At 41.7% G+C, this 24,656-nt stretch overlaps 1 protein-coding gene across 4 annotated transcripts in view; it reads right to left on the reverse strand.

Annotated features, from left to right (window-relative positions):
- The window catches only part of ADAMTS18 (ADAM metallopeptidase with thrombospondin type 1 motif 18), a 173,104-nt gene that overhangs the window by 12,344 nt on the left and 136,104 nt on the right, over window positions 1-24,656 (reverse strand). Inside the window, exons 17-23 of one of the 4 annotated variants that reach the window (XR_013530522.1) lie at window positions 23,805-23,931; window positions 19,165-19,369; window positions 17,254-17,436; window positions 15,769-15,981; window positions 13,495-13,642; window positions 7,789-7,878; window positions 3,706-3,877 (exon numbers count right to left, since the gene is read on the reverse strand). Coding sequence is in view for 2 of the 4 variants with exons in the window: in XM_078358380.1 (XP_078214506.1) it covers window positions 3,828-3,877; window positions 7,789-7,878; window positions 13,495-13,642; window positions 15,769-15,981; window positions 17,254-17,436; window positions 19,165-19,369; window positions 23,805-23,931 (1,016 nt within the window). In the remaining 2 variants the exon portion in view is untranslated. Of the gene's footprint in view, window positions 1-3,691; window positions 3,878-5,966; window positions 7,879-13,494; window positions 13,643-15,768; window positions 15,982-17,253; window positions 17,437-19,164; window positions 19,370-23,804; window positions 23,932-24,656 lie in introns of those variants that run through there. The other 3 variants (XM_078358380.1, XR_013530523.1, XM_035282470.3) reach the window with 3 other exon arrangements.

Below are 24,656 nucleotides of genomic sequence, written 5' to 3' on the forward strand. Positions count from 1 at the left end.
AATGATATTCCCAATAATAGATCAAAACAAGGATTTTCAAATGCTAATGAGGATCAATGTCAAAATGAGGGATTTTTTTGGTTTTTAATATTAGGACTATATGACCTTGTAACATTGCCTTCTGTATTTTTAAGTAAAGTCCCTTTGGGTCCATGCTTGGAGTTCACATTGCAGTTGTTAGTGTATAGTTGTTAAAAGAATAAATGCATTCTATTTAGCAAAAATGCAAGAAAAATACTTGTTGAAGTAGACCAAATTATAAATGGGTGACTCTGCATGTCAGACAGACTTTTAGCATTAAGGCAAATAGAACCTCTAAGAAAATGTGAAATGTCTATCTTCCCAGCAGACCTTGCTGTGAGGAATAAAAGCTCTAGACAATATGGGCATCATAACAAAGAAATTTACTGAATACAATAACAATTATTTCTTTATTGGTTACAGACTATGTGAATATAAAAATAAACAACATGTTAATATGTAAATATCTGGAAACAATCGTAAAAAAAATACAAAAACTGTGAATTAATAAAATTAGCCATTAAACAGAAATCAGAGGCCCAGAAAAGCAGAAACGATGAAACTAACTTGCTTAGCTTGGCCAAAAACCATCATTCTAGTGGCTCTTCCCTGTGTAACGTTTTTGTTGTTTGTTTTTCTTGTTGTACAGAAGCTAAAGTTGTCATTTCATTTAGTCAAGGTAACCCATGCATATCTGGCAGTTTATAAGGATGTTGACAGTTGGCACCGTCCATTAAAGAATGATTAATTCACCTCTTGGCACCTAATGATGAAGCAGGAAATAGGACCTCAGCTGTCATTCTGCCTTGACTGCGGGTTTCTCCATAAACAGTCACACAAGAGGCCCTGGGAGTAACTTGCAGAAGGCATGTTCCAATAGCTGTTTCTTCAGCTTTTTCTACTTTTTTTTTTAATTTGTTTTTTTAAAAGCACAGTGTTCTAGCTCTTGCATGTGGGTGCTTGACTGAGAAAAATGGTCAATTGTTTTCAATGATTCTGCTCCCCATCCTCCAAACCCGAGTGCACGCTCCTGGCTTGCCTGAGAATGAGAAGAAACTAAGATCACCAACACATGGGGTCTCTGCCTGTGAATTCTTATCTTGGCCAACCGGTAGTTTCCAGGTGAAACGTACATGCCGAATATGAGACAGGCAAAGGGTCACTTTAGTATTGGCTGAATTTGGCCCGACCACTGCACAGCTGCATGGGATGGCATGTAACCATAGTCACTCCTTTGTCTAAGAGGACACATCCAAGCACTTCCTATTGTATTTTTTTTGGCCTTAGACCAGTGGTTCCAAACCTAGCTGTTCTTCAGAAAAATTTTAATGCCTTTTAAAACATAAATTCCCAGGCCCTACCCTCAGGCTTAACAAATTCTATTTCTTGACAGGAACCTGGAAAGTTTTTGTATAAACGACCTTAGGTGATTGTGATGGAGCTAGTTATTTAGAAATCATTGTCCTGTATCTTATTCTACAGCCACCTTGGCTCTCAGAAGTCATAGGGACAGGGGAGAGAAGACCCTTTTTCTAAGGAAGAGGAGACTCTCAGTTGCTGGGATATGGAGAGTCTGCAGGAACTGAAGGGCACAGTGAAGAACAGGAGAGCTAGGCCTTCTGCCAAGGGGGTGCTGCCCACTCCTTCCTGTAGTCCAGCCACATGAAAGAAGGGATAGGAGGAGACAATGGGGGATCTGGGCCTGGGCCTCGTCTCCAGCAGGAACAGCCCCTGGCTCTGGTTCACCTTCAAAGACCATCTCCCCAAGGGCTGTGACTGTTAATGGAGCACTCCTTGTAGTGCACACCACTTTTAAAGAGTCTGTTTGCCATCAGGATGGAGGGTTGAGGAAGACCACATGCTTTGATCTAGAATAGCATTTTCTGACACGTGGTGTGGTTATTGCAGCACAACATGAGACAATGTCAAGCTGTCTCCTAACCTGTATGGGACAGAGGTAGCCGAAATGAGGAGGCCAAGGCTGTGGGAGGAAGAAAAGAACAGAGGTGGAAAGAAACGGGTGGGAGGAAGCGACATGCAGGATCTCCTTTTCCTAGACATTGGTGTCTCTTTTTAATCCCAGTTAGTGTTGGGAACAATTTTTGAACCTAATTTGTTCCTTCAATCGTAAAAATTACTTTTTGTTATTGAACGACCTGATTATCAACTCGGCTGTGTCCCTCATTAACATAGTTTAAGGAGGCTGGCCACAGTGATTCAGGCTTGTAATACCAGCACTTCTTAGAGGCCCAGGCAGGCAGATCGCTTGAGGCCAGGAGTTTGAGACCAGCCTGGCCAACATGACAAAACCCTGTCTCTACTAAAAATACAAAATTAGCTGGGCATGGTGGTGCACGCCTGTAGTCCCAGCTACTTGGGAGGCTGAGGCAGGAGAATTGCTTGAGTCTGGGAGGCAGAGGTTGCAGTAAACCAAGACTGTGCCACTGCACCCCAGCCTGAGTGACAGAGCAAGATTCTGACTCAACAACAACAACAAAATAGTTTGAGGAAACACTTAGGACACTTAGCAAGCATCTCTTCACGATGTTCAAACAATATGGTGGTTGTAGATGAGTGGCACTATTCCACTGCAGAAACTAACAACCGGGCATATTCAGAGAAACACACTGTAGATACTGCTTTTGAAGCCCTCTCTACAAAACTTGAACAAATCTCACTTAAGTCATATTTGTTCATGTCGAGCTCCATCAGCAAAGGTACAAAAAATGGACAAAATTTCTTCTTTCTCTGTGCAGTTGTGAATTGGGATTCAGGTTAATCTTACTGACATCAAAGCCCATCTTTATTCCAAACGTAGTGATCCTAAACTGTTCTTGAGAAGCTATAAACAAGTCACTTAATCTTATAGAGGAATTTTTATTTTTCAGATGAGTTTTATAAACCAATTATAGTGACTATATTTTTAAAGTAAAATTAACAGTTTGTTAATATTTATTTGGCTTTTGGGCTACCTTTTAGGCCATGTTCTATTCAGTCTGTGTTTAAAGGAGTTATCAAACAGTTGCAATATATGCATATAATATATATAATTAATATATATAAATATATGTATATTATATATTAAATATAAATAATTATATTATATATAATATATATTAAATATAAATAATTATATATAACATATATTAAATATATATTAAATATAATTATATATAACATATATTAAATATATATTTAATATATGTTATATATAATGTATACATATAAATATATATATAATGTATACATAATATATATTAAATATATATTTAATATATGTTATATATAATGTATACAATAAATATATATATAATGTATACATAATATATATTAAATATATAAATATATATTATATATATTTAATATATGTTATATATAATGTATACATAATATATATTAAATATATATTATATATATTATGTATACATTATATATATATTTATTTTTTTGAGACAGAGTCTTATTCTATCCCCTGGGCTAGAATGCAATGGTGCAATCTGGGTTCATTGCAACCTCTGCCTCCAGGGTTCAAGCAGTTTTCCTGCCTCAGCCTCCCGAGCAGCTGGGTCTACAGGTTCGGCCACCATGCCCGGCCTAAATATTTTCTTTACAGCAAATCATATTTTTACTTAAATAGGCTTTAAAAATTAGTAGAGGTGATATGTGCTTATGGGGAATACTCACAGTGATAGTAACTGAGTGACAGTGGTTTGAGAGTCACCTCTCAGGAGCCTGTAGTGCCCCCAGGAGGAGGAAAGTGTTGGTTACCCGGATCCGGGGGAGACGGATGAAAATCATCTCAGGTGTCAACCCTTAGCACCAGTGGCGACCACAGATGTATTCAAGGAATTAAGATCTTAGGGGAAAGACAAGGTAAAGCAAAGCAGTGAATCCTTATGCGTATTTTTACATTTTCTAAGATTAAAACCATATAGCATGTAATTAAATGACCTTTTCCACAACATGTTTAGCAATAATGGGTTCTATGCTATAAATTTCAAAAACCATGTCTTACCTAACGCATGCTGGTGTGATAGCGTCTTTCTCTACTGTTAGCCTATGAACCCAGTGCCAGGAGAATTCTTGCTCATGTTCTCCCTCCATCTTACTAGATTAGGAGTTGCAGGCTCCTGATACTCTGGTGCTATTGTCCGGGAGATACTGCCATCCCAGAGCAAAGCAGTTAGGGAATACACGCTTAGAAATAACAAAGTCTTTAGGTATACTTTGTTGAAAAGACTAGCTGAGAATGTTTTACTTCCCAACCCCAGGTCCCCATCTGAAATTCCAAGCTCTGCCCATAATTCATCACTGTTAAATCACTTACCGTCAAACTCCATTCACACACATTCCAGGAGCCAAAAGAGTTCTAAGGCCTGCATGTGCTTCTCTTTCTTTCTCTCTCACAGGGTAACGCAGCACATGGACAAGAGAACCCCAGTGGATTTGGGTTTGAGTCCTGACCCCGTCACTCAATAAGTGTATACTAGGGCTAAATATGTAATCTTTCTGAATCCCAGTTGTCACTTGCCAACAAAGAATAGTATCTTCCTACCCGGGCTGTTGTAAGGATTAAGTGAGATAACCTATATAAATAGTTTAGCATAGTACCTGATATCCATTAAACACTAATATGTGTTTGCTTATTACCAAAAAGTATAAAGACATCTTTTTTTTTTTTTTTTTGCCAGGCATGGTGACTCATGCCTGTAATCCCAGTACTTTAGGAGCCGGGGCGGGTGAATCACTTGAGGTCAGGAGTTTGAGATCAGCCTGGCCAACATGGTAAAACCCATCTCTACTAAAAACACAAAAAAATTAGCTGGGATGGTGGCAGGTGCCTGTGATCCCAGTTACTCGAGAGGCTGAGGCAGGAAAATCGCTTGATCTTGGGAGGCAGAGGTTGCAGTGAGACAAGATCATATCATTGCACTCCAGCCTGGGTGACAAGGGCAAAATTCCATCTCAAAAAAAAAAAAATATTTTTTTCTGTCACTTATTTTATCTGCATCTATTCCATTTTCCATTCTGAATCATTTTTTTGTTTGCTAAATTGCAGTAAGTTATATAAAAATTTTCTTTAAAGTGTATTTTAAAGATATGCATATTAACATATTGATACATGCACATATGTAATCACAGATACAGGGGAAAATACTGTATTTTCAGATCAGTTGGACTTCACTCAGTTCTTATTCTCCAGCGGTTTAATGATTCAAAATTTCAAAAAGCCAAGAACAATTACTTTTTATTTTTTCCTTTTCCTTTCTTCTCCTACCCTTCCTTCCCTCCCTTCCCTCTAATTTTTACAAAAATATTTTACTAGAAGGACTTTGAAATAGAAAAATACATTTATGGTAGCTTTATCTTAGATGATTTCCACAAATAAATGTTTCCATGACAATTACAGAAAAACAAAATAGTGTGTCCTAAAGAGGATAAATGTGTCATCTGTTTCATCCTAGTGTTTGATACTTTGATTTCTTCATAGGCAAACAAGAAAAATCATAAATTAGTGAATAGCTTATCTTTCCTCTTCCCAGTGAAGTTACTCTCTAAGATTTGTTGTTGAGGCAGAGTCTCACTCTGTCACCCAGCGGGGGAGTGCTGTGGCACAGTCTTGGCTCACTGCAGCCTCAACCTCCCAGGCTCAAGCGATTCTCCTGCCTCAGCCTCCCAAGTAGCTGGGACTACAGCCATGCGCCACCACTACTGGCTAATTTTTTGTATTTTCAGTGGAGATGGGGTTTTACCATGTTGGCCAGGCTGGTCTCGAACTCCTGAACTCAGGCGATCTGCCCACCTTGGCCTTCCAAAGTGCTGAGATTACAGAGGTGAACCAGTCCACCCAGTTCTCTAAGAGTACTGATTAACATGTATACAGTTAAATTACCTTGGAAATGACTGACTTGTCACTAACATATTCAAGAACTTAACAAGTTTCAAAGATAAACAGAATACTTTATTATAAAACGTAAAAAATAATTAAATATTACACATATATTTTGACTTTTCTCTATAATCCATGGTTTTATTCCACATTTTTTCTCAAAATTAATATTACTTAGAGAAGCAAGTGAGAACACGTAATAGGCTATTAATAAATTAATTTTTACATAAAATAAAATGATCATTATATAAAGAAACAACTTGCTGTTTTTCGGAATGCCAGGGGGTTGTAGTAGAGAACTGTTGTCAGTTTTCCTGTTGACAAAATGGCCATTCCTTTAGGCCACGGCAGGCAGACTGAGAGTTCCTAAGCATGATTCCTCTGGGATTCAAGAACTCATGATTTTAATTAGAATGGGAACAAAGTATGCTGCTAAATTTAAGAAACCACTGTCTGGTTGATTATGCTGAGCTGGGTAATCCAGCTTGAATTGAGACTTTTTAAAGAAGTAAAACTGGGTTACATTCATCAAAGAAGTTGAGGAAAAAAGTAGAATGAAGTAAATATGCCCTTTAGAACCACTTCTCAAAAAATTACAGGAGGACACGGTCTTATAATTACTTCGGTTTTGGCAAAATAGTGTGTTTTTTGAATTGAGAACAGTTTTAGACTCATTAATACTAACAGCTGGCTTCTGATGACTAAAAATGCTCTTAGTAAAGGGTCTTGGCATATTATGATTTATTAATATTAACACAGCAAGAAGACAGATGGATTTTTTATTACCACTGTTTCCTTCTTTTTCTCTTTTCTTTTTGCTGTTAACTAAATCCTAGGGTAAATTTAAACATATCAGTTGGTAGGAAAAAGCCACAAGTGGCCTTTAATTTTCCAGGCAGCTCTGATAATATGTACAGAGCATTATAAGTGATGATTCCCTCTCCCTCACAACACTGCTATTTTGCCACTTTGCTGCTCCTAGAGTTTGTGTAAATACCAGAAATGCATATCTTGGCAAGTCTCATTCCCAAAGAGCGGGCTGCAGCTTTTCACGGACTGATTCAGCAGCAAGCACCAAAAGTTACAAGGTTGATAACATGTGAAGGGCATCCATATGTATCTTTTCTATGAGTTGTTTTGTTGCATGAATTTCAATTACATGGAGATCTTAAATAGTCCATGTTGCCCTATTTTCATAATTTTCCTTGGAATACTTTTCAAGTTGTTAATTTTAGTCTTAGAGACTCTCTATAAACAGAATATAGTTTAAACAAAATAATAAACACACACACACGCACACCAAATAAACATGAAGCTTGCCAGTCCAGCAGCAAGCACAACTGTGAGCACCATTGGCTTCTCATAGAACTCCTGGCTTGGGTGTTCACAGGGTTAGTCAAACTGTGAACTCCACGCAGCAGTTAGGCAAGGTATTCCATCCAGATTTGATTGTTCTGAGTCTCAGTCTTTGACCTGAAGTCATAAAGGACCTTTTCAAAACAGATCTCTTTGCCATTGAACACTTTGAAGTTCAAAAGGGAGTCTCCCAAAATCGACGTATCTCAGTGTGATTCACCACTTCTTGCATATAACAGTGCAATTCAAATGTTTTTTTTTTAAGTCAGATTTGTCGTCGCTTCCCATTTTCAAGTGCTTCAGAGTACCATGTGCTTCGGGCAGTTGAAATAGCCTGGTGGCAACCTGTCTGTTCCTCAGAGCTGGCTCCTTCACAGCCGCAGCTCACAAATGGTTCTCAGTGCTCAGCTCCTGGTTTGAAAGGCAGCTGGTCTCTCCCAGGTGCTGAAAGGTGAACCCCTGGCCCTAAGGCACTGGGGAGGACCCCACGATGGATCAGCTCTTCCTTGTGCATGACTTACAGCATTGTTTTCCGTAAAACTTGTTGTTGCAGACACCATGCTGAGGGACTAGGTGACACCAGCTGAAGAAATCTACACAGGATGGATCCTCTAAAATAAGAAAATACAATTAGCATGTTGCCTAGTGTGTTCATCCTTTTTCTTTTCTTTTTTTTTAGAGACAGAGTCTCGTTCTGTTGCCCAGGCTGGAGTGTAGTGGCACAATCTCAGCTCATTGCAACCTCTGCCTCCAGGGTTCAAGGAAATCTCCTGTCTCAGCTTCTTGAGTAACTGGGACTACAGGCATGTGCCCCCACACCTGGCTCATTTTTCTATTTTTAGTAGAGATGGGGTTTCACCATGTTGGCCAGGCTGGTCTCAAACTCCTGACCTCAGATGATCTGCTCACCTCAAAGTGCTGGGATGATGGGCATGAGTCACTGCACCAGGCCCTCTCATCCTTTTTCTTAAGACGAGGGACTACAGAACAAAGACCTTGGACCCACCTCCCTTGTGCCCCTTTGTGGTTCTTCCTATTACATATTTACACATTGGGACTTGGGTAGGGGAGTGAGATAGGGGCAGGATTTAGATGCCAAGAAAGGACTGTGACTATTAGCAAAATTAAATGATTTTTCTTTTTAAAAAAGTCATATCTAGGCCAGGTGTGGTGGCTCACGCCTGTAATGCCAGCACTTTGGGAGGCCAAGATGGGTGGATTGCCTGAGCTCAGGACCAGCTTGGGCAACACAGTGAAACCCCATCTATGCTAAAATACAAAAAAGTAGTGAGGCATGGCGGCATGTGCCTATATAGTCCTAGCTATGCAAGAAGCTGAGGCAGGAGAATGGCTTGAACCCAGGAGGTGGAGGTAGCAGTGAGCCCTGATAGCGCCACTGCACTCCAACTTGGGCGACAGAGCAAGACTCCATCTCAAAAAAAAAAAAAAAAAAATGTAATATCTAATCCAAGATCAATGTCTGATCCTCTGTATACAGCCTGGAAGCCACCACTGAATTGTGTGTGGAGGGAAATACAGTGCATCAGCAATCTCCTAGGGATTTTGTTAAACCACTAGTTCTGATTCAGAAGGGCTGTAGGGTGGATGGGCATTAGGGCAGGTTGGTGCTGCTGGTCCCTGAACTTTAATTTCAGGAGCAAAGAGCCTGATATATTGGGAGTCAAGCCACCTGAATTTGCATGCAAAGTGGCTGAGATTAACTTAAGAAGCTGGGTCACTAACATTCTATGTAGGTTTAAGTCAATCTCAGCCAGTTTGCAAGTAAATAAATTTAAGTCAACACCAGTCCTTCCTAATTTCTTTGGTTGCTCAATGAACATGACAGATATGATTATTTCACTATACATCAGGAATTCATACTTAGATGAGCCTCAGGAGATAGAAAATGCATGTGAATGTGTATGTAAACATAAGTGCATGTTTTAGGAGCAAGGGCCCAGTCATTTTACTGTTTGGTCTGAGATGGAGTTTCACTCTTGTTGCCCAGGCTGGAGTGCAATGGCGTCATCTCAGCGCACTGCAACCTCCACCTCATGCGTTCAAGCAATTCTCCTGCCTGAGCCTCCTGAGGAGCTGGGATTACAGATGTGAGCCACCACCCCTGGCTCATTTTGCTGCATTCTTAAGGCACAGTTTTGACTTAAAAGTTACTTAGAGTCTCTACTATGCATAATTCAGAAATGCCTAGAGTTGGTTCTTCAAGCCTTGATCGTTCTGCCTAAAATTTCTGTTTAGACATCCCCTTCATGTAAGCCAGGAAGTAGAAGTGACGTGTTATTACTGTGCTATCAGTGTAAGTGCTTTTTTGATTATAATAATTACTAACAGCTGGTTGTTGAAGCGTCTACTGTGAGTCAGGAATTTGATTTACTCTATTGAAGATAACCTTGGAATCCTTTCTTTGCTTCACATTCTCCATGCAATCAGCAGATACTCTTGGCTCAATCTTTGAAACATACCCAGCCTCCAGGTCTTCAGTACTGCCACTGCTCTAGGGGAACCTCCTCCATCTGCTTACTGACAAAGAGTTGACAAGTCCTTGTTCTACTCTAGGCAACCTGCACTTTTTCAACTTAACTGCCAGTGATCTTCCTAAAGCTAGATCCCATTGCTCCTCTGCTCAAAGGCTTCCACTGTACTCAGAGTTAAACCTGAAGTCCTCATGCTGACCGACCAGGCCTCCAGTACCACTGTTCATGTATTGCTTAACCACACTGCACCTTGTTTCTTGTACTCCAAGCATTGCAAGCGTTGTGGTGTTCCTGTGTTAGATTTGTAAACTCCTGCCTCTTTGCTGTCTCTCTGCCAGGAACAATCCTTCTAGATCCATATGTGCCTCATCTTTTTTGAAGTCTCTGTTCAAGTGCTCAGTCATCAAGTATCATTACAACCTAAACTTGTTTTCCTGTCTTCTCACCCCTGCTACTGTACTCTCTCACACTGTGTTTACCGGTTGTCTGTGTCCATTCAGAAGCAAGCTTGTCAGAAGGTGGGATGTGTGCCTGTTTAGCTGGTTACTGCTTTTGTCATCAGACACCCGAACAGTGTCTGGTTCATAGTAAGCACTAAAGAAATGCGGCAAAAACTGAATTACCTCTTCCATACTCACGACAATCTTTCAAAGTAAGCATTACTTCCCGGTTTTTTGAATGCTCAGAAAGTTCTAAACTTGCCCAAAGCTCCATAGCGATTACGTGTCAAGTTAGTGTGGATTCAACTCTATTTTTATGATTTTACAGTCCCTTGCTCCTTCCACCACGCAATGCTGCCTGATCCCATCTGAAGATGTGGGATTCTGTGAGGAGTAGCTTATTAGTATTGAATTAGTACTGAGTGCCTGGTCATCCTCAACTTAGTATGACTAGTCTGCAGCCCAGGCAGCTTCCAGACATGAAAACAACCAGTTTCCATGCAGTGTGACACAATACCACTCCCACACGTTGGGAGGCTGAGGATCACCTAAGGTCAGGAGTTTGAGACCAGGGTGGCCAACATGGTAAGACCCTATTTCTAATAAAAATACAAAAACTAGCCAGGCGTGGTGGTGGGCATCTGTATTCTCAGCTACGGGGGAGGCTGGGTGGTATTACTGCTTTAGGGCCTTCTCTCTTTCTCTGAAGAGAATTTTACCTATAATCTATACAGTGCAGTCATAAGGATGGTTTCCCCAGGTGGAGATCCAACCAAGACACCCAGATAAGGCCTCACACCCTCATGATGGGATATAATGAACGGCTCTAGACTGGCAGTCAGTATGGGCAGGAGTCTGGAGGACAACAAAGCCGTTTAGTGACACTGGAAGGCAGGATGATGCCACCATGGGCAGAATAGTCTTCTCTAGGGTCCAGTTTAAGTGACTATAATGGGTAGAAACTTCTACCCATGTATAAGCTCCATGAGGGGAGGAAACCCTCACAGTGCCTACCTCAGGGCTTGGCCCCTAATAGGGGTCTCAGAGAAGAGTCAAGGAATGGAATCTTCTTGACTGTGTCACCATGGGCATCCTTACTGCTCACTAATGTTTTCTGAAAACTCAAAGTCAGAAAATACACTCAAATGACTTACATAGTGGGCACTCTGCCAAGCGGGCAGTAATTTAGGCACGCCATCATCCCTACACTTGGAATGGGAATGGGAGTAAATCCTCCACTCAGTAAACTGTAGCCCACATTTTTGGTCCAGAACACATACTTGGGCTTGTTGTATCCTTTATTCTTCTAAAAGGGATTGGACTCAGCCAAGAGGTGCAGAGGGAAGCTACTCTTTTCTTTCTTGACAGGGTCTTATTCTGTCGCCCAGGCTGGAGTACGGCAGTCTCGGCTCACTGCAAACTCCACCTCCCAGGTTCAAATGATTCTCCTGCCTCAGCCTCCCCTGTAGCTGAGAATACAGATGCCCACCACCACACCTGGCTAGTTTTTGTATTTTTACTAGAAATAGGGTCTTACCATGTTGGCCACTCTGGTCTCAAACTCCTGACCTTAGGTGATCCTCAGCCTCCCAAAGTGTGGCGATTAGAGTCATGAGCCACTGCACCTAGCCAAGCTCCTCTTTTAGTAAGCCTTTTCTCATATGCACCCTATGACTCCCCTCATTCCAGAAACTCAAGAACTGACCATCATTGTAACATTGTGAATACTCCACTTACATTTTCTGTTGTAGCTTTCTTTTAAGAACAGGACCCAGCTTTATTCTTTTCTCAGTAGAAAAGTGCTAGAGGTTTACATCAGGTTCTTAGTGATTTTCCTTTGAATGACGTACAGGACCTCACAGCACAAAATATTTCATTTAGCCATATACTCATTTACTCATGTAAGACTTACTGAGCACCTACTGTATGCCCAGTGTGCTATTAGGTGCAGGGAAGACAAATGGCCTCCCTGTCGTCTGAGGCCATACATGTATGTTGACTCTCCTCATATCCCCATCCTGCCCAGGAGATACTGGTGGGCAACTTCCTAATTGGCCATTGTCCTTGGGGATGCCTATGGCCTTCGAGGCTGAATCTTTGGCAATCTAACTAAAGGGTAGAAATGAGAAATCCCCAACAGTGAAGAGAGGAGGACAGAGTCTGGGAAAACATGACCTGTTGCTCATTTCCTCTCTATGTAGTACCCCAGCATGGACTAGGATGAACTGGTTCTCAGTAACTGCTACAAGAGCTAATTTTTTTGGTCTTGTTCAGGTTTCAGATAACATGAGAAAAGAGAGCAGAGCATGGAAAATCGATGCCTGAGTATAGAGCTAAAACTATAATAAGAAGTAGATAAGCATGGCTGGGTGTGGTGGCTCATGCCTGGAACCCCAGCATTTTTTGCAGTGAGCCGTGATTGTGCCACTGCACTCCAGTCTGGGTGACACAGTGAGACCCTACCAAAAAAAAAGAAATAGATAAGTGACAAGATAGAAAATCCAGTAAGTAAGAGTCTTGAATGTGGTTTGCCACAAGTTAGAAAAGCTGTGACTGGATAAAAAAGAAAACCCAGCACTTACATGCTAGAAAACGATTCTTTAGCACGAGGAAAGCAGATGAGGCTGAAAAATATTCCCTGGCATTGGTCAGACTACTTTAAAATAAGTTAGACCGGTGAAGAGTGGTATAATTTAGTCAGACTTTTCAGTTTCCTATCAGTAGTCACTGCACTTGACTTGAATTCTCTCCTCCATTAACATATGAGCTCCTTGAGGGGTATTCCTGTTCACTTTTATTAATAACTAAAGAGTGTTAAATATTCCCTTCTGACTCAAACAAACAAGATCATTAGGACAGGCTGGGCATGTGGTTTGTGCCTGTAATCCCAGCACTTTGGGAGGCAAAGGTGGGTGGATCACTTGAGGTCAGGAGTTTGAGACCAGCCTGGTCAACATGGTGAAACCCTGTCTCAACTAAAAATACAGAAATTAGCCAGGTGTAATCCCAGCTACCCGGGAGGCAGGAGAATCACTTGAACCAGGCAGGGGGAGGTTACAGTGAGCTGTCTACTCCTGCCTGGGCGACACAGCAAGACTCTGTCTCAAAAAGAACATTTGGACAGGAACGTCCCCAGAGTGGTGCCTTATACAACTCCAGGGAGCACTGTCACAGGCTGTGGGCAAATGGCTCACCCTAGAGTTGTACGATGCCACAGGCTGCACAACCAACAAAGAAGGTTTTGAGAAAATTATCTAGAGACTAGTAATGTTGACTGGAGCATGGCACCTTTTACCTGTCTTTGCAGGAGCAGGACAGAAGTTTGTATTACAGGCTCGTAGCATCGGAGGTTTCTGATGGAGCAGACAACTCGAGGAAGGCCGGCCTTGCTGAACACACTGGACAGATCGGGTCTGGACCCCTCCCCCACAGGTGACTGTGCACTGCAGGAAAGAGAAGAGGAAGAAGTCAGAAACACTCCGCTGAGGTCAGTGACATCAAACAGAAGGAATTCCCATGCTTTGTGACATTACCAAGATGCCTGCTGATGAAACAGATTGGCTGGAGCCAGGCACAGGGGCTTAGAGTCCATAGCATCTATCCTAACAAGTGAGAGCCGTTTGATCTGATTAGAAGGGTTTTAGGCAAACACTCTCTATCTAGCCCAAGAGTGTGTGTCTCCCATTTAAGTGAATCATAAAGAAGAGAAGCTCCAGAAATACACAAGCTTCTCTAAGAATGTAGAAACAAATACAGACACATCTTGGGAGTTAATCACAGCATTTAAAGAATTCCAGACAATCTGAGCAGCTGCAGTAGTGAAGGAGATAGTTCAAAACTAGGAGAGAAAGAAATGGTCAGACACAGCTCTGGAATTAGCTCGGTGCCCAGCTCAACTCTGAGTTGGCATGATAGAGTTGGTGCTTTTTATTTTGAGATGGAGTCTGGCTGTGTTGCCAGGTTGGAATGCAGTGGCACAATCTTGGCTCACTGCAACCTCCACATCCCAGGTTCAAGCAACTCTCCTGTCAGCCTCCTGAGTAGTTGAGACTATAGGCATGCATACCCAGCTAATGTTTTTTATTTCTAGTAGAGATGTGGTTTCACCATGTTGGCCAGGATGGTCTAGATCTCTTGACCTCGTGATCTGCCTGCCTCGGCCTCCCGAAGTGCTGGGATTACAGGTGTGAGTCAGTGTGCAATGAAACAAGTAAACAAGTAATTGCCTTTTTCCCAGAAAGACATATGAAAAATTAATATAAACATATTTCATAACAAAAGAATAACCAGGAAAAAATGTAGCCCTTTAAATGGACTTTTCTTAACAATTCACTGCATTTTTTTAAAATGTACATATGCATTGTAATTGACTGTAGTTTCTTTCTCCTCAATTAAAACATGAGCTCCTTGAGGGCAACTCTTGTTATCAAATTATGTAAACCATGAGTGAGTTTGTAAATTTTTTCTGTAAAGGGCAAGATAGTAAATATTTCAGGCTGTACGGGCATGTGGCCTCTGTCACAAATACTCCTCACTGCCTCTGTAGCACTAAAGTAGCTCAGTCAATATATAAGTGGATGATCATGGCTACCTTCCAGTTAAACTTTATTTATAAAACACAGGCAGATACTTGGGGAGCAGATTTGGTCTGCTGGCAGCTGTTTGCTGACCTGTTAATCTAAATTATCTTCTTAGAGTCAATTAAAAAAACAATCCATAGCAGTATGTGTAACAGCTACCACAATGCCTGCCCAGAGACAATCATGCTAATTTCCTTTCCTCTCATCCATGTTTGTTTTGCTTTTCCAGATCCTCCTGAATAGATACGTACACAGTATGTAGGCCTCTACCCGGCCCCTGTGATTAATGGTGAGGTGGGCAGCAGTCAAGTCCTCGTGTGTGAAGAGCTGTGTGACAACATCTGTTGGCTGGAAGGACCACAACACAACTTTGGGTTTCTGAGGACATAATGCTCTCTCAGACTCAGCATCACACACCAGTCCTAGCCAAAGTTTCACCCATGTCTTGTGAAAATGGGGAGGCCTCTAGCATCTGGTAAGTTTAAAAGCTGAGCATCCTTGGCTGAATTGCCTGACACTCTGAGCTTCAGGGACCGTACTACCCAGGAATAGGAAACACGTGTAAAGTACCTAGCACCATGCATAGTACTGGCTTGACAAATATTAGCTCTTACATTATTCAGAAACATGATGTAGGAACCAAATGAGTAAAGGCTGTGAGCAGCATTTCTAAAACAAACACTCGAGAGGCAGTTTCAATAGCAGCAATGACCAACATCATCAGGATATAACTGGCCTGGGGCCTAATGTTTTACATACAATGGCAACAAATCAACTCTGCCAGATATTAATTTTCTAGAAATGAAAACTGAGGTTTACAGACTGCCCAGGGCCACAGGAGCAGAGTTGGCCAAAGAACGAAACCTGTTCTACCTTCAAAACCTCAGCCCTTAGCTGTCTTACTTGTATGATCATAAACTGACTAACTGCATGCCTCATTTTCTCACATCTCATTTGCATAGAAACCGCCTAAATCTGCCTGGACCCACCTGCTGCCATGGTGATGAATACCATCCAGCTACTGCGTTGTACACTGGATGGGCTGGACAAGCCCTTCGGTGGCAGGTCTCTTCCAAGTCCAGGGTCGGTTTCTTGATATTACGGCATCTTCGCTCTGGGAACGCGATCAGCTTTCCCTGGAAGCCCTTCTCGCTGCACTTCATCTCCCTCTTCCTCACACCCAAACCACAGGATGCTGAACACTAGGAGCCAAGACAGGATGTAGAAAAGTGCAGAGCCCCATGGTCAAATCTTCTGAGCAGATGCAGTTTGACATAAGGTCAGCCACACTCACTCAATGATCTTAAAGACACAGCAGCCAAGTACCTCATGCTATACATAAGGAAACCAAAGGTCAGAGAACTCAAGTGCCTTTCTCAAAATCATAGGGATCATAAGCATCATAAAACAAAAGGGGACTTTGAGATGCTACATGGGTGTGAGACAGAGTCCAAGAGAAAGACAAGATGGGCAGAAGGATTTCCAGGTTGGGAGTTACATACCTATGGGTCCAGGTCGGCCTGAGGGGTTAGGAATCTGAGACGAGGAGGGTAAGGGCCAGATACAAAGATTAAGAGCTCAATAGGAAGAACCACTGTACAGCAAATAATTGCCCTTTATGTTCACCCAACCTCTAGCACAGAGGAGCTAACATGATGAGGGTTAAAAATACCCTTTTAGGCTGGGTGCAGTAGCTCAGGCATGTAATTACGCCACTTTGGGAGCCTGAAGCAGATCACTTGAGCCCAGAAGTTTGAGAATAGCCTGGGCAACATGGTGAAACCACATCTCTACAAAAATTAGCCAGGTATAGTGGTACATGCCTCTAGTCCGAGGTAGGGGATCACCTGAGTCAGGGATGTGGAGGCTGCGGTGAGCTGACATTGTGCCACTGAACTCTAGGGCAAGACCCTGTCTCAGAAATAAATAAATTGGCTCCCCAGTATTTGTAAGATCTATTTCTAATGTATCACCTAAGCCCCTCCTGATCTGTCCTGATGAAGTTTTCCACCCCAGCACACGTCTCCTTTTTACTCAGTGTGCATCCTCCTTTGTAGAGGTTGTACCCTCTGTCTGGGACAGCCTTCCCCCAACTCCCCTGCTGCTTAGATTCCTGCCCATCTTTGAGGCCATGCTCCCTAGAAAGTCAGTCTCTTCTGACAAGGGTTCGTCCTGAAGTCTAGCTTGGGTGAACCTTGAGCTCCCCACCAAAGCAGACTTTATCAAGGCGTTTAGCATACCTTATCCATATTTCTCTGTGTGTGCTTTACGAAGTCTTGTCCCCCCACAGACAGGCATAGGCCTGATCAATGTGGGGGTTAGCAATGTTTGCTGAAGCACTCAGGAGAGCAGAAATGGCAATGAGCAGGCATTGGGTATAAATATGTGCAACAGGAAGGACTTTTGTGAGCCTAGCTGCTAGCAGGTAAGGTGAGCATCTCAGAAAACCCCCAGCAGGGACTTCTAAACCATACCTCACTCCACGAAGAAGCGACCCACTGTAGCCGGTTGTTCTTGGGGCATCGTCCGAGCACACAGCCCTCCTGTAGCTCGGGTCTGGGGAGGCTGGTACACCGGCTCTCGGGGAGGGTCTCTGAGGCAGGGCCCTTGCACAGGAGTTCACGCTTCCTCACTCCTCGTCCGCAGGTCTTGGAACACTTGAGAAGAAAAAAAAAAAAAATCAAAGTTTCATTTGCATTCCCATTAAGTAGTAACTGAAACCTTTAAAAAAAAAAAAAAAAGAGAAACTGTACTAAATATGTGAAATGTGGGGTAAACTCCAGGAACTAAAGCTCTTTTTATGATGTCACTTAACCAGCCCCATTCCAATTTCCCTTTATCCATACCTACCATATATATTTGGCTAAAACAATTATTTGAATTCTTTTTGTAAATTATATTCCTATCTGGAAAAGAGAGACTAGACTCTTTTCCAGATAGGAATATATTGTATTATATTCCTAATAGAATATTCAGACCATATTCTATTTAGATTTACCCTCTGCTATAAATGAATATATTCTCTCATTTGAAAGAACCCCTAAACAAGCTTAGTAATATTCTTTCTCCCTCCTGACCTTTTATTCCCCTAACACGGCGGTCCCCAATTTTTTTGGCACCAGGGATGGCTTTTACAGAACACTGTATTTCCATGGATGGGCAGGGCGAGGTGGTGCTTCTGGGATAAAACTGTTCACCTCAGATCATCAGGCATTAGATTCTCATAAGGAACACGCATCCCAGATCCCTCACCTGTACAGTTCACAAGAGGGTTCAAGCTCCTCTGAGAATCTAATGCTGCCACTGATTTGACAGAAGGCAGAGTGCAGGCTGCAATGCTTGCCTGCCCACTGGTGGGCGGCGCAGTTCCTTACAGGCAACAAACAGGTACTTGTTCATGGCCTGGGGATCCCTGTGCAAAAGATATGTCCTAACTTTTTTTTTTTTTTTTAAAGCCTTACTCTAACCTCTGGTAGGGGATATGACAGTATATTAATGAAATTAATCAGAAAGCAGCATCCTCTGGGATCTAATATACCGTAAAGGAAAACAGAGCTAGAACTGTCATCAGGGGCTGCTACCTGGCTTCATAGTTCAAGTGGTAAAACTCTTGCCCTTTTTTCATTCTTCCCTAAAATTGGTTTGACAGCCATGATTTAGCAGCAGTTGTGCTATCAAATACAAAGGAGGCTGTAGGGCAGGACTTCTTCCCTTCAGCACTACGGACATTTTGGATCAGATAGTTCTTTGTAGTAAGGAGCTGTGTAGGCCATTCACCTTACCCACTAGATGCCAGTAACACTCATCTCCCCAAGGTTGTGACAATCAAAAATGTCCCCTGGTAGGCAAACTCACCCACAGTTAAGAACCTTTGCTTTACACGGAATTCTGAGTTGTGAATGACAGGTAGTTCTATGACTCTTGTAACTTTAAAATGTTAGGGCTTTCACTGAGAATTTGTCACCATAGCCAACTTTATGCCCTATTTTTCTCTGTATTATTCTAACTTCACGTCTTTCCCATTGAAGTAAGAGTTAGATCTCTCTTCTGTGCTTCACTCTTTATATATGTTTTCCATTTGCTTTGGAGAATTCAGTAGCCAGGTCTCTACACCAAACTTCTGACACCAGAATCCTTTCTAGCTGAGCTCACGAGTCTGGCCTAAATGGCCCCCATACTCTAATTTCTGGACCTCTAAGGAGGATTAGAAGCTCGCGACAGGGGTGCTGAAACTTCAGATTTCCTAAGATTCCTGAAAGGACATTAATTAAAATGCTGATTCCCATGAAGATGTAAACAGCCAAAAGCCCCTTGGAGAGCAAAAACACCTGTACTTTTACCTTCATGGGGAACGACACCAGCAACACCAAGTTTTTTCCTGTTACCTGAGACCAGGGTCCAAGGCTCCATTCCGGAGGGCAGGCATGGCTGTTGCAGGCTTGGACCTGAGTGGGTGTGCTCACTGGACAGAGAGAATGCAACACTGCTTCCTCCTTTTGGAAGGGCTTCTTTTGCACACACTGGATCTTTCGGCTCTGCTGGCCTCCAGCACAGGACTTGGTGCATGTGCTCCATTCACCTGGCATCCAGCTTTCAGAGCAAAACAAATATTTCCAATGAAGCCAAAGTTTGTATAATAACTTCCAAAGCAGTTAACTGTGAAAGGTGAACCACCTATGGAAGCCTTAGATCAATTTCAGAACCAATAAGGATAATTTGTACGCATTGTTCTTTGATGGATACAGAGGCTTATACGAATGTGATCCAGATATTAGGAATCACATTTAATCACCCCACAGTTCTACAGAAAAGTACATTCCTGCCTCTGCATGGGAACAAATCCATGTCACTTAAAAATCTGCACAATTCATTGAGTCAAATTTGTTGGGATTTTAACTACGTGTCAGGGACTCTCCTAAGCATTAGGATTGGAAAAATTATGGCAGCAGCATTAAGGAGCCTGTGACACAGTAGAGAGATGGGTATGTGAACGAATAAAGACAATACTTTCTGGTAAGTGCTGCAATGGAAGTCAACACAAAATACAGTGATGGGGCTAATGGAAGAGGGGTACATTTAGAGAAGGTCTCACAGGGATATTTTTAAGTGAGCACTTGTACTTCCCCAAATTTCTTTTCTTTTTTTTTTTTTTTTGAGACGGAGTTTCGCTCTTGTTACCCAGGCTGGAGTGCAATGGCGCGATCTCAGCTCACCGCAACCTCCGCCTCCTGGGTTCAGGCAATTCTCCTGCCTCAGCCTCCTGAGTAGCTGGGATTACAGGCATGCGCCACCATGCCCAGCTAATTTTTTGTATTTTTAGTAGAGACAGGGTTTCAACATGTTGACCAGGATGGTCTCGATCTGTTGACCTAGTGATCCACCTGCCTCAGCCTCCCAAAGTGCTGGGATTACAGGCTTGAGCCACCGTGCCCGGCCCCAAATTTCTTTTCTGATTACACCTAAATTTACTGATGAGTTAGATACCTACCCTTATATTCTTTAAAATTTGCCGTTTTTTTTTTTTGTTTGTTTGTTTGTTTTTTTCCAGATGCAGTCTTGCACTGTCACCCAGGCTGGAGTGCAATGGCTCAATCTTGGGTCACTGCAGCCGCCACCTCCCAGGTTTAAGTGATTCTCCTGCTTTGGCCTCCCAAGTAGCTGGAACTACAGGTGTACATACTGCCATGCCCAGCTAATTTTTTTCTTTTTTTAATTCCTGTTGATTTGACTAATTTTTGCATTTTTTAATAGAGATGGGGTTTCACCATAGTGGCCAAGCTGGTCTCGAACTCCTGACCTCAGGTGATCCACCCACCTTGGCCTCCCAAAGTGTTGGGATTACAGGAGTGAGGCACTGTGCCAGGCCAGACCAGTTTTTTTTAATAGCTATCTGAGACTTGGTAATATGGTTATCAATTGAAACTATTAACCTCTTTAATAACTACTTTTGATTAATTGAAGTTCTATGATTTACAGACCTAGCATTAAAAAGATGCACCACAGATGACTGTTACCCCTTTTCCGTCACACCCACAATGTCTAAAACTGATCTTGGATTACAAAGATTCCAAGTATCATTTTAAGTAACGAGACATCAATAAGACCACGTGTATTTTTTGCTCTAATTTTTTTCCTCTAGTTTCCCACAGAGGCCAGATGTGTGAAATTAAGTCCAGAGAATTTAGCATGAATTCTAGAATTATGTGTGTCCTAAAACAATCCCTACAATCCTATTCAATTAAGGATATCAAATAGAATACTCATATTTGTACAATTATTTGTATCCTAAGACGTAAAGAAAACATTATATATAATCATATATATATATAACACATTATATAAAAATAAAATTAGCTTCAACATTGGCATATAAAATGGCATTTTTGTCTACCAAATCCAAATGTCTTCCCTTTTGTGACAACTATGATGAGTCTGTAACAGTGCTAACAGGGACATAACAAATAGATTTATTATTACTCTGTTGCCCATGCTGGACCTACTACAACTTTTGCCTCCTCGTTCAAGGAGGCTGGTTCTCATCTCAGCCTCCCAAGTAGCTGGGACTATAGACACCTGCCACCACACCTGGCTTATTATTATTACTTTTTGTAGAGATGGGGTTTTACCATGTTGGCCAGGCTGGTTTCAAACTCCTGACCTCAAGTGATTTGCCCGTCTCAGCCTCCCAAAGTGCTGGGATTACAGGCGTGAGCCATTGTGCCTGGCCCAAATAGAGTCTATGTAACATACCTGTGAGCCTCAGGCTAACTCTCCGTCTAACCTCACCCTCATCCAACCCTAACTTAGAGCCCAGATACCTTCACTGTCCATCTTATCTCTTACTGCTTTTTTTTAAATACGTAACACTTCACTAGCAGATTGTACTGCATATCAATTATTTCTTTACATAGTCATCTCTTCCATTTGATTTGGGGTTCACTGATGGCGGAACTTCACATTATTCATCTCTGTCCCACAGTTCAGAGCTCAGGGCCTGGCGTAGAGTAACTGCACTATGGACATGGTTATTGCATGAGAAAATAAAGGAATTAGCACAGATAAATTCCTTTATCCATATAGCTCTAAGAGTCTAAACCCTTCTTTCTCTTATTATCTTTGCATAAGAATGGTCCTCGAATAGCCCTATATTCCAATAGAAAATACTAGAAAATAAACAATAGGGTGGACAAAAAAGGGAGGGAGCCGAAGATCTTAGCCATGTTACCACTGCCACTCTTCAGAGCCATTACAAGGGGCTGTTCTGCTTTCAGATAGCCAGTAAATTTGTTTCTGCATTCCTACATGTTAGTCCTCAAGGAAGTTTTAGGAGTTGGCCATGACCTGGGCTCTCTCCCATTCCATGGAAGTACATGTGAATGGGGTTCCTTTCTTTGGTTGGCTGGAATAGCCAATGATAAGAAGAAGGCCCAAAATCAGAAAATGTCAGCTTGCTATTCAAGCATATTGATTATTCCTACATGTATGTAAACACTACAAAGGTTCCACAAGGTTCATTCACACTGTTGGGTTCATTTCTAAAAGCTGTTGGAATAATTCATAGAGACATATTTCTTAGCTAAAGAGGAAAGTCCATGGAGCCCCTCTCCTCCAGTTTTATTTCTCCTCTTAGTGTTTATGATACAGTTGGTTCCACAGCCTGAGAGAAAAACTGGGTTGAAAATTGGGCAGACAGGATTGCTGAAGAGCTGAAACCCCATGTGATTATGACAAATGCACTATTATTTATGAGAAAAACTGTGTGTGTATAGATATATAACGATTGTGTAATATGATTGCATCACCACGAACCAAACACTGCTTATTAAGATGATCTAACACTTTGGTGAATGCAACACTGCTTTAGAAGAAACTCTGTCCATTCTATTTAGCAAATAGAATTTGTCAGAAGATAAAACACATATAAAAGAGACTCCATTTAACTGGGAAGATTACTTAAAATTAGTCTTCAAACAATAGCGTGGCTAAAGTCAATCCAGGACCAACCTCACTGCTCCTCAAAGGCTACCATCATCAGCGGTGGAGATACCACTTGGCCTATACCTGATTCTTTTTGTGTCTTGCTTCTGTGTAATTCTGCATTTGGGGTTTCATGGTCTGCACAGTATTATGATTTTTAAATTCTGGGACCATTTACATAAATGTTAAGCACACAACCACATGCAAATTGAACTAATTTCATATTCTGTCTTAAGTATCTGTCTGATTCAGTTCAGAGAAGAGGAATATCTATGTAAAGGTTTAAAAAAAAAAAAAAAAAGCACCGTAATTCTGGAATGGTGGCTCACGCCTGTAATCCCACAACTTTGAGATGCTGAGACAGACAAATCACTTGAGGTCAGGAGTTCGAGACCAGCCTGACCAACCTGGCCAATATGGCAAAACCGTATCTCTACCAAAAATATAAAAATCAGCCAGGTATGATAGCATGCACCTGTAATGCCAACTATTGACACAAGAATCGCTTGAACCCAGTAGGTGGAGGCTGCAGTGAGCTGTTATGAGGCCACTGCACTCCAGCGGGGGTGACAGAGTAAGACCACCGTGTGTCTACTCCTCCTCCCCCAAAAAAGATGCCATCATATCCCAAATAAGCTTGCTTTTAAACAGCCAGTAATTTCTTCCTGGCTATCAAGCCAAAGTCAAGTGAGTACCAAAAGTAAATTTGTGTTTTTCAACTCATGTAATTAAACTTCAACCATCTTCTTTCTTTTTGAAAATTTTTTTAGAGACAAGGTGTCATTCTTAAACCCAGGCTAACACATAAGTGGCACAATCATGGCTCACTGTAGCCTAGAAGTCGTCCTGGGTTCAACTGATCCTCCCTCTTCAGCCTCCCACACATGCCACCATGCCTAGCTCATCTTCTATTACTTTTTAAAGTATTGCATCTACCTTTGCTTCACTTTCCATTAGCAGTATTGACAGTGGGCTTTTATCATCTTGTAACAACCACGAAGGCATACAACTACAAAAGTCAACAAAAAGACATTTCCACATGACTTACTAAGCCGGGCAGGAGAAAGCGTTGCATATTCTGGGTTCAGTTACTGGCTTGGTTCTTGCATTGCAGAATGAGGAATTGACTTGAGTATTTTGATCTCGCAAGCAAATGGCCTTTATATTTATGTAACCTGGTAAGACATCAGAAGTGACAAAATGAAAATTACAGATTATCAGTTCAGTTTGGTTTCTAAGTTTAGCTTCTGATTTACCAGCATTGTGATGTTTTATTTCAGACATGGAATCCAAGTATTTTGTGGAAGCACCTCCTTTTGAGGAAATCTGCCACTAATTTGAATTCCATTCCACTCTCGAAGATAACATAGTTCATATTTTAATAATTTTAGCATGTAGATTATTGGTTTTCAAGACTGACGTGGATACTGGAACTGTAAAGTGATAAATACAATCTTTTGAAAACAGAACGACTCTAAAGGGAAGCATCCCAGGTAAACTTCATTATCAGATGGATGATGATGATCAAAGAAAAACCGTTAGTGAGTTATACATGGAAACCCGAAGATTCCGCCTTATCATGACGCATCTCATACTTCCTTAGGAGTACAGGGCGCACACAAGCAAAAAACAGAACTCACTAAATATGCCTTCAAGCCTATCAGCCAGGGCTCTGCTTTTGCTTTCTTAGCGGCAATCCACTTCCTTGCTTTCAATGTTCATTTCAGAACTACTTATCAGGGACAGACATTTTTTTTTTAATGTGTGAATAACTGTATTTTTTAGTTCCCTAAATAGGAATGCTGCCTTCCCTTTGAACTGTGTTTTTTATTTACATGACACTTTGTCTTCAAATGTAATCTGAGAAAGGATAAAAAGTCACTCCTGCTATGATGATTAG

The sequence above is a fragment of the Callithrix jacchus genome, chromosome 20 (genome assembly GCF_049354715.1).
Source record: "Callithrix jacchus isolate 240 chromosome 20, calJac240_pri, whole genome shotgun sequence".
Classification (NCBI taxonomy): domain Eukaryota; kingdom Metazoa; phylum Chordata; class Mammalia; order Primates; family Cebidae; genus Callithrix; species Callithrix jacchus.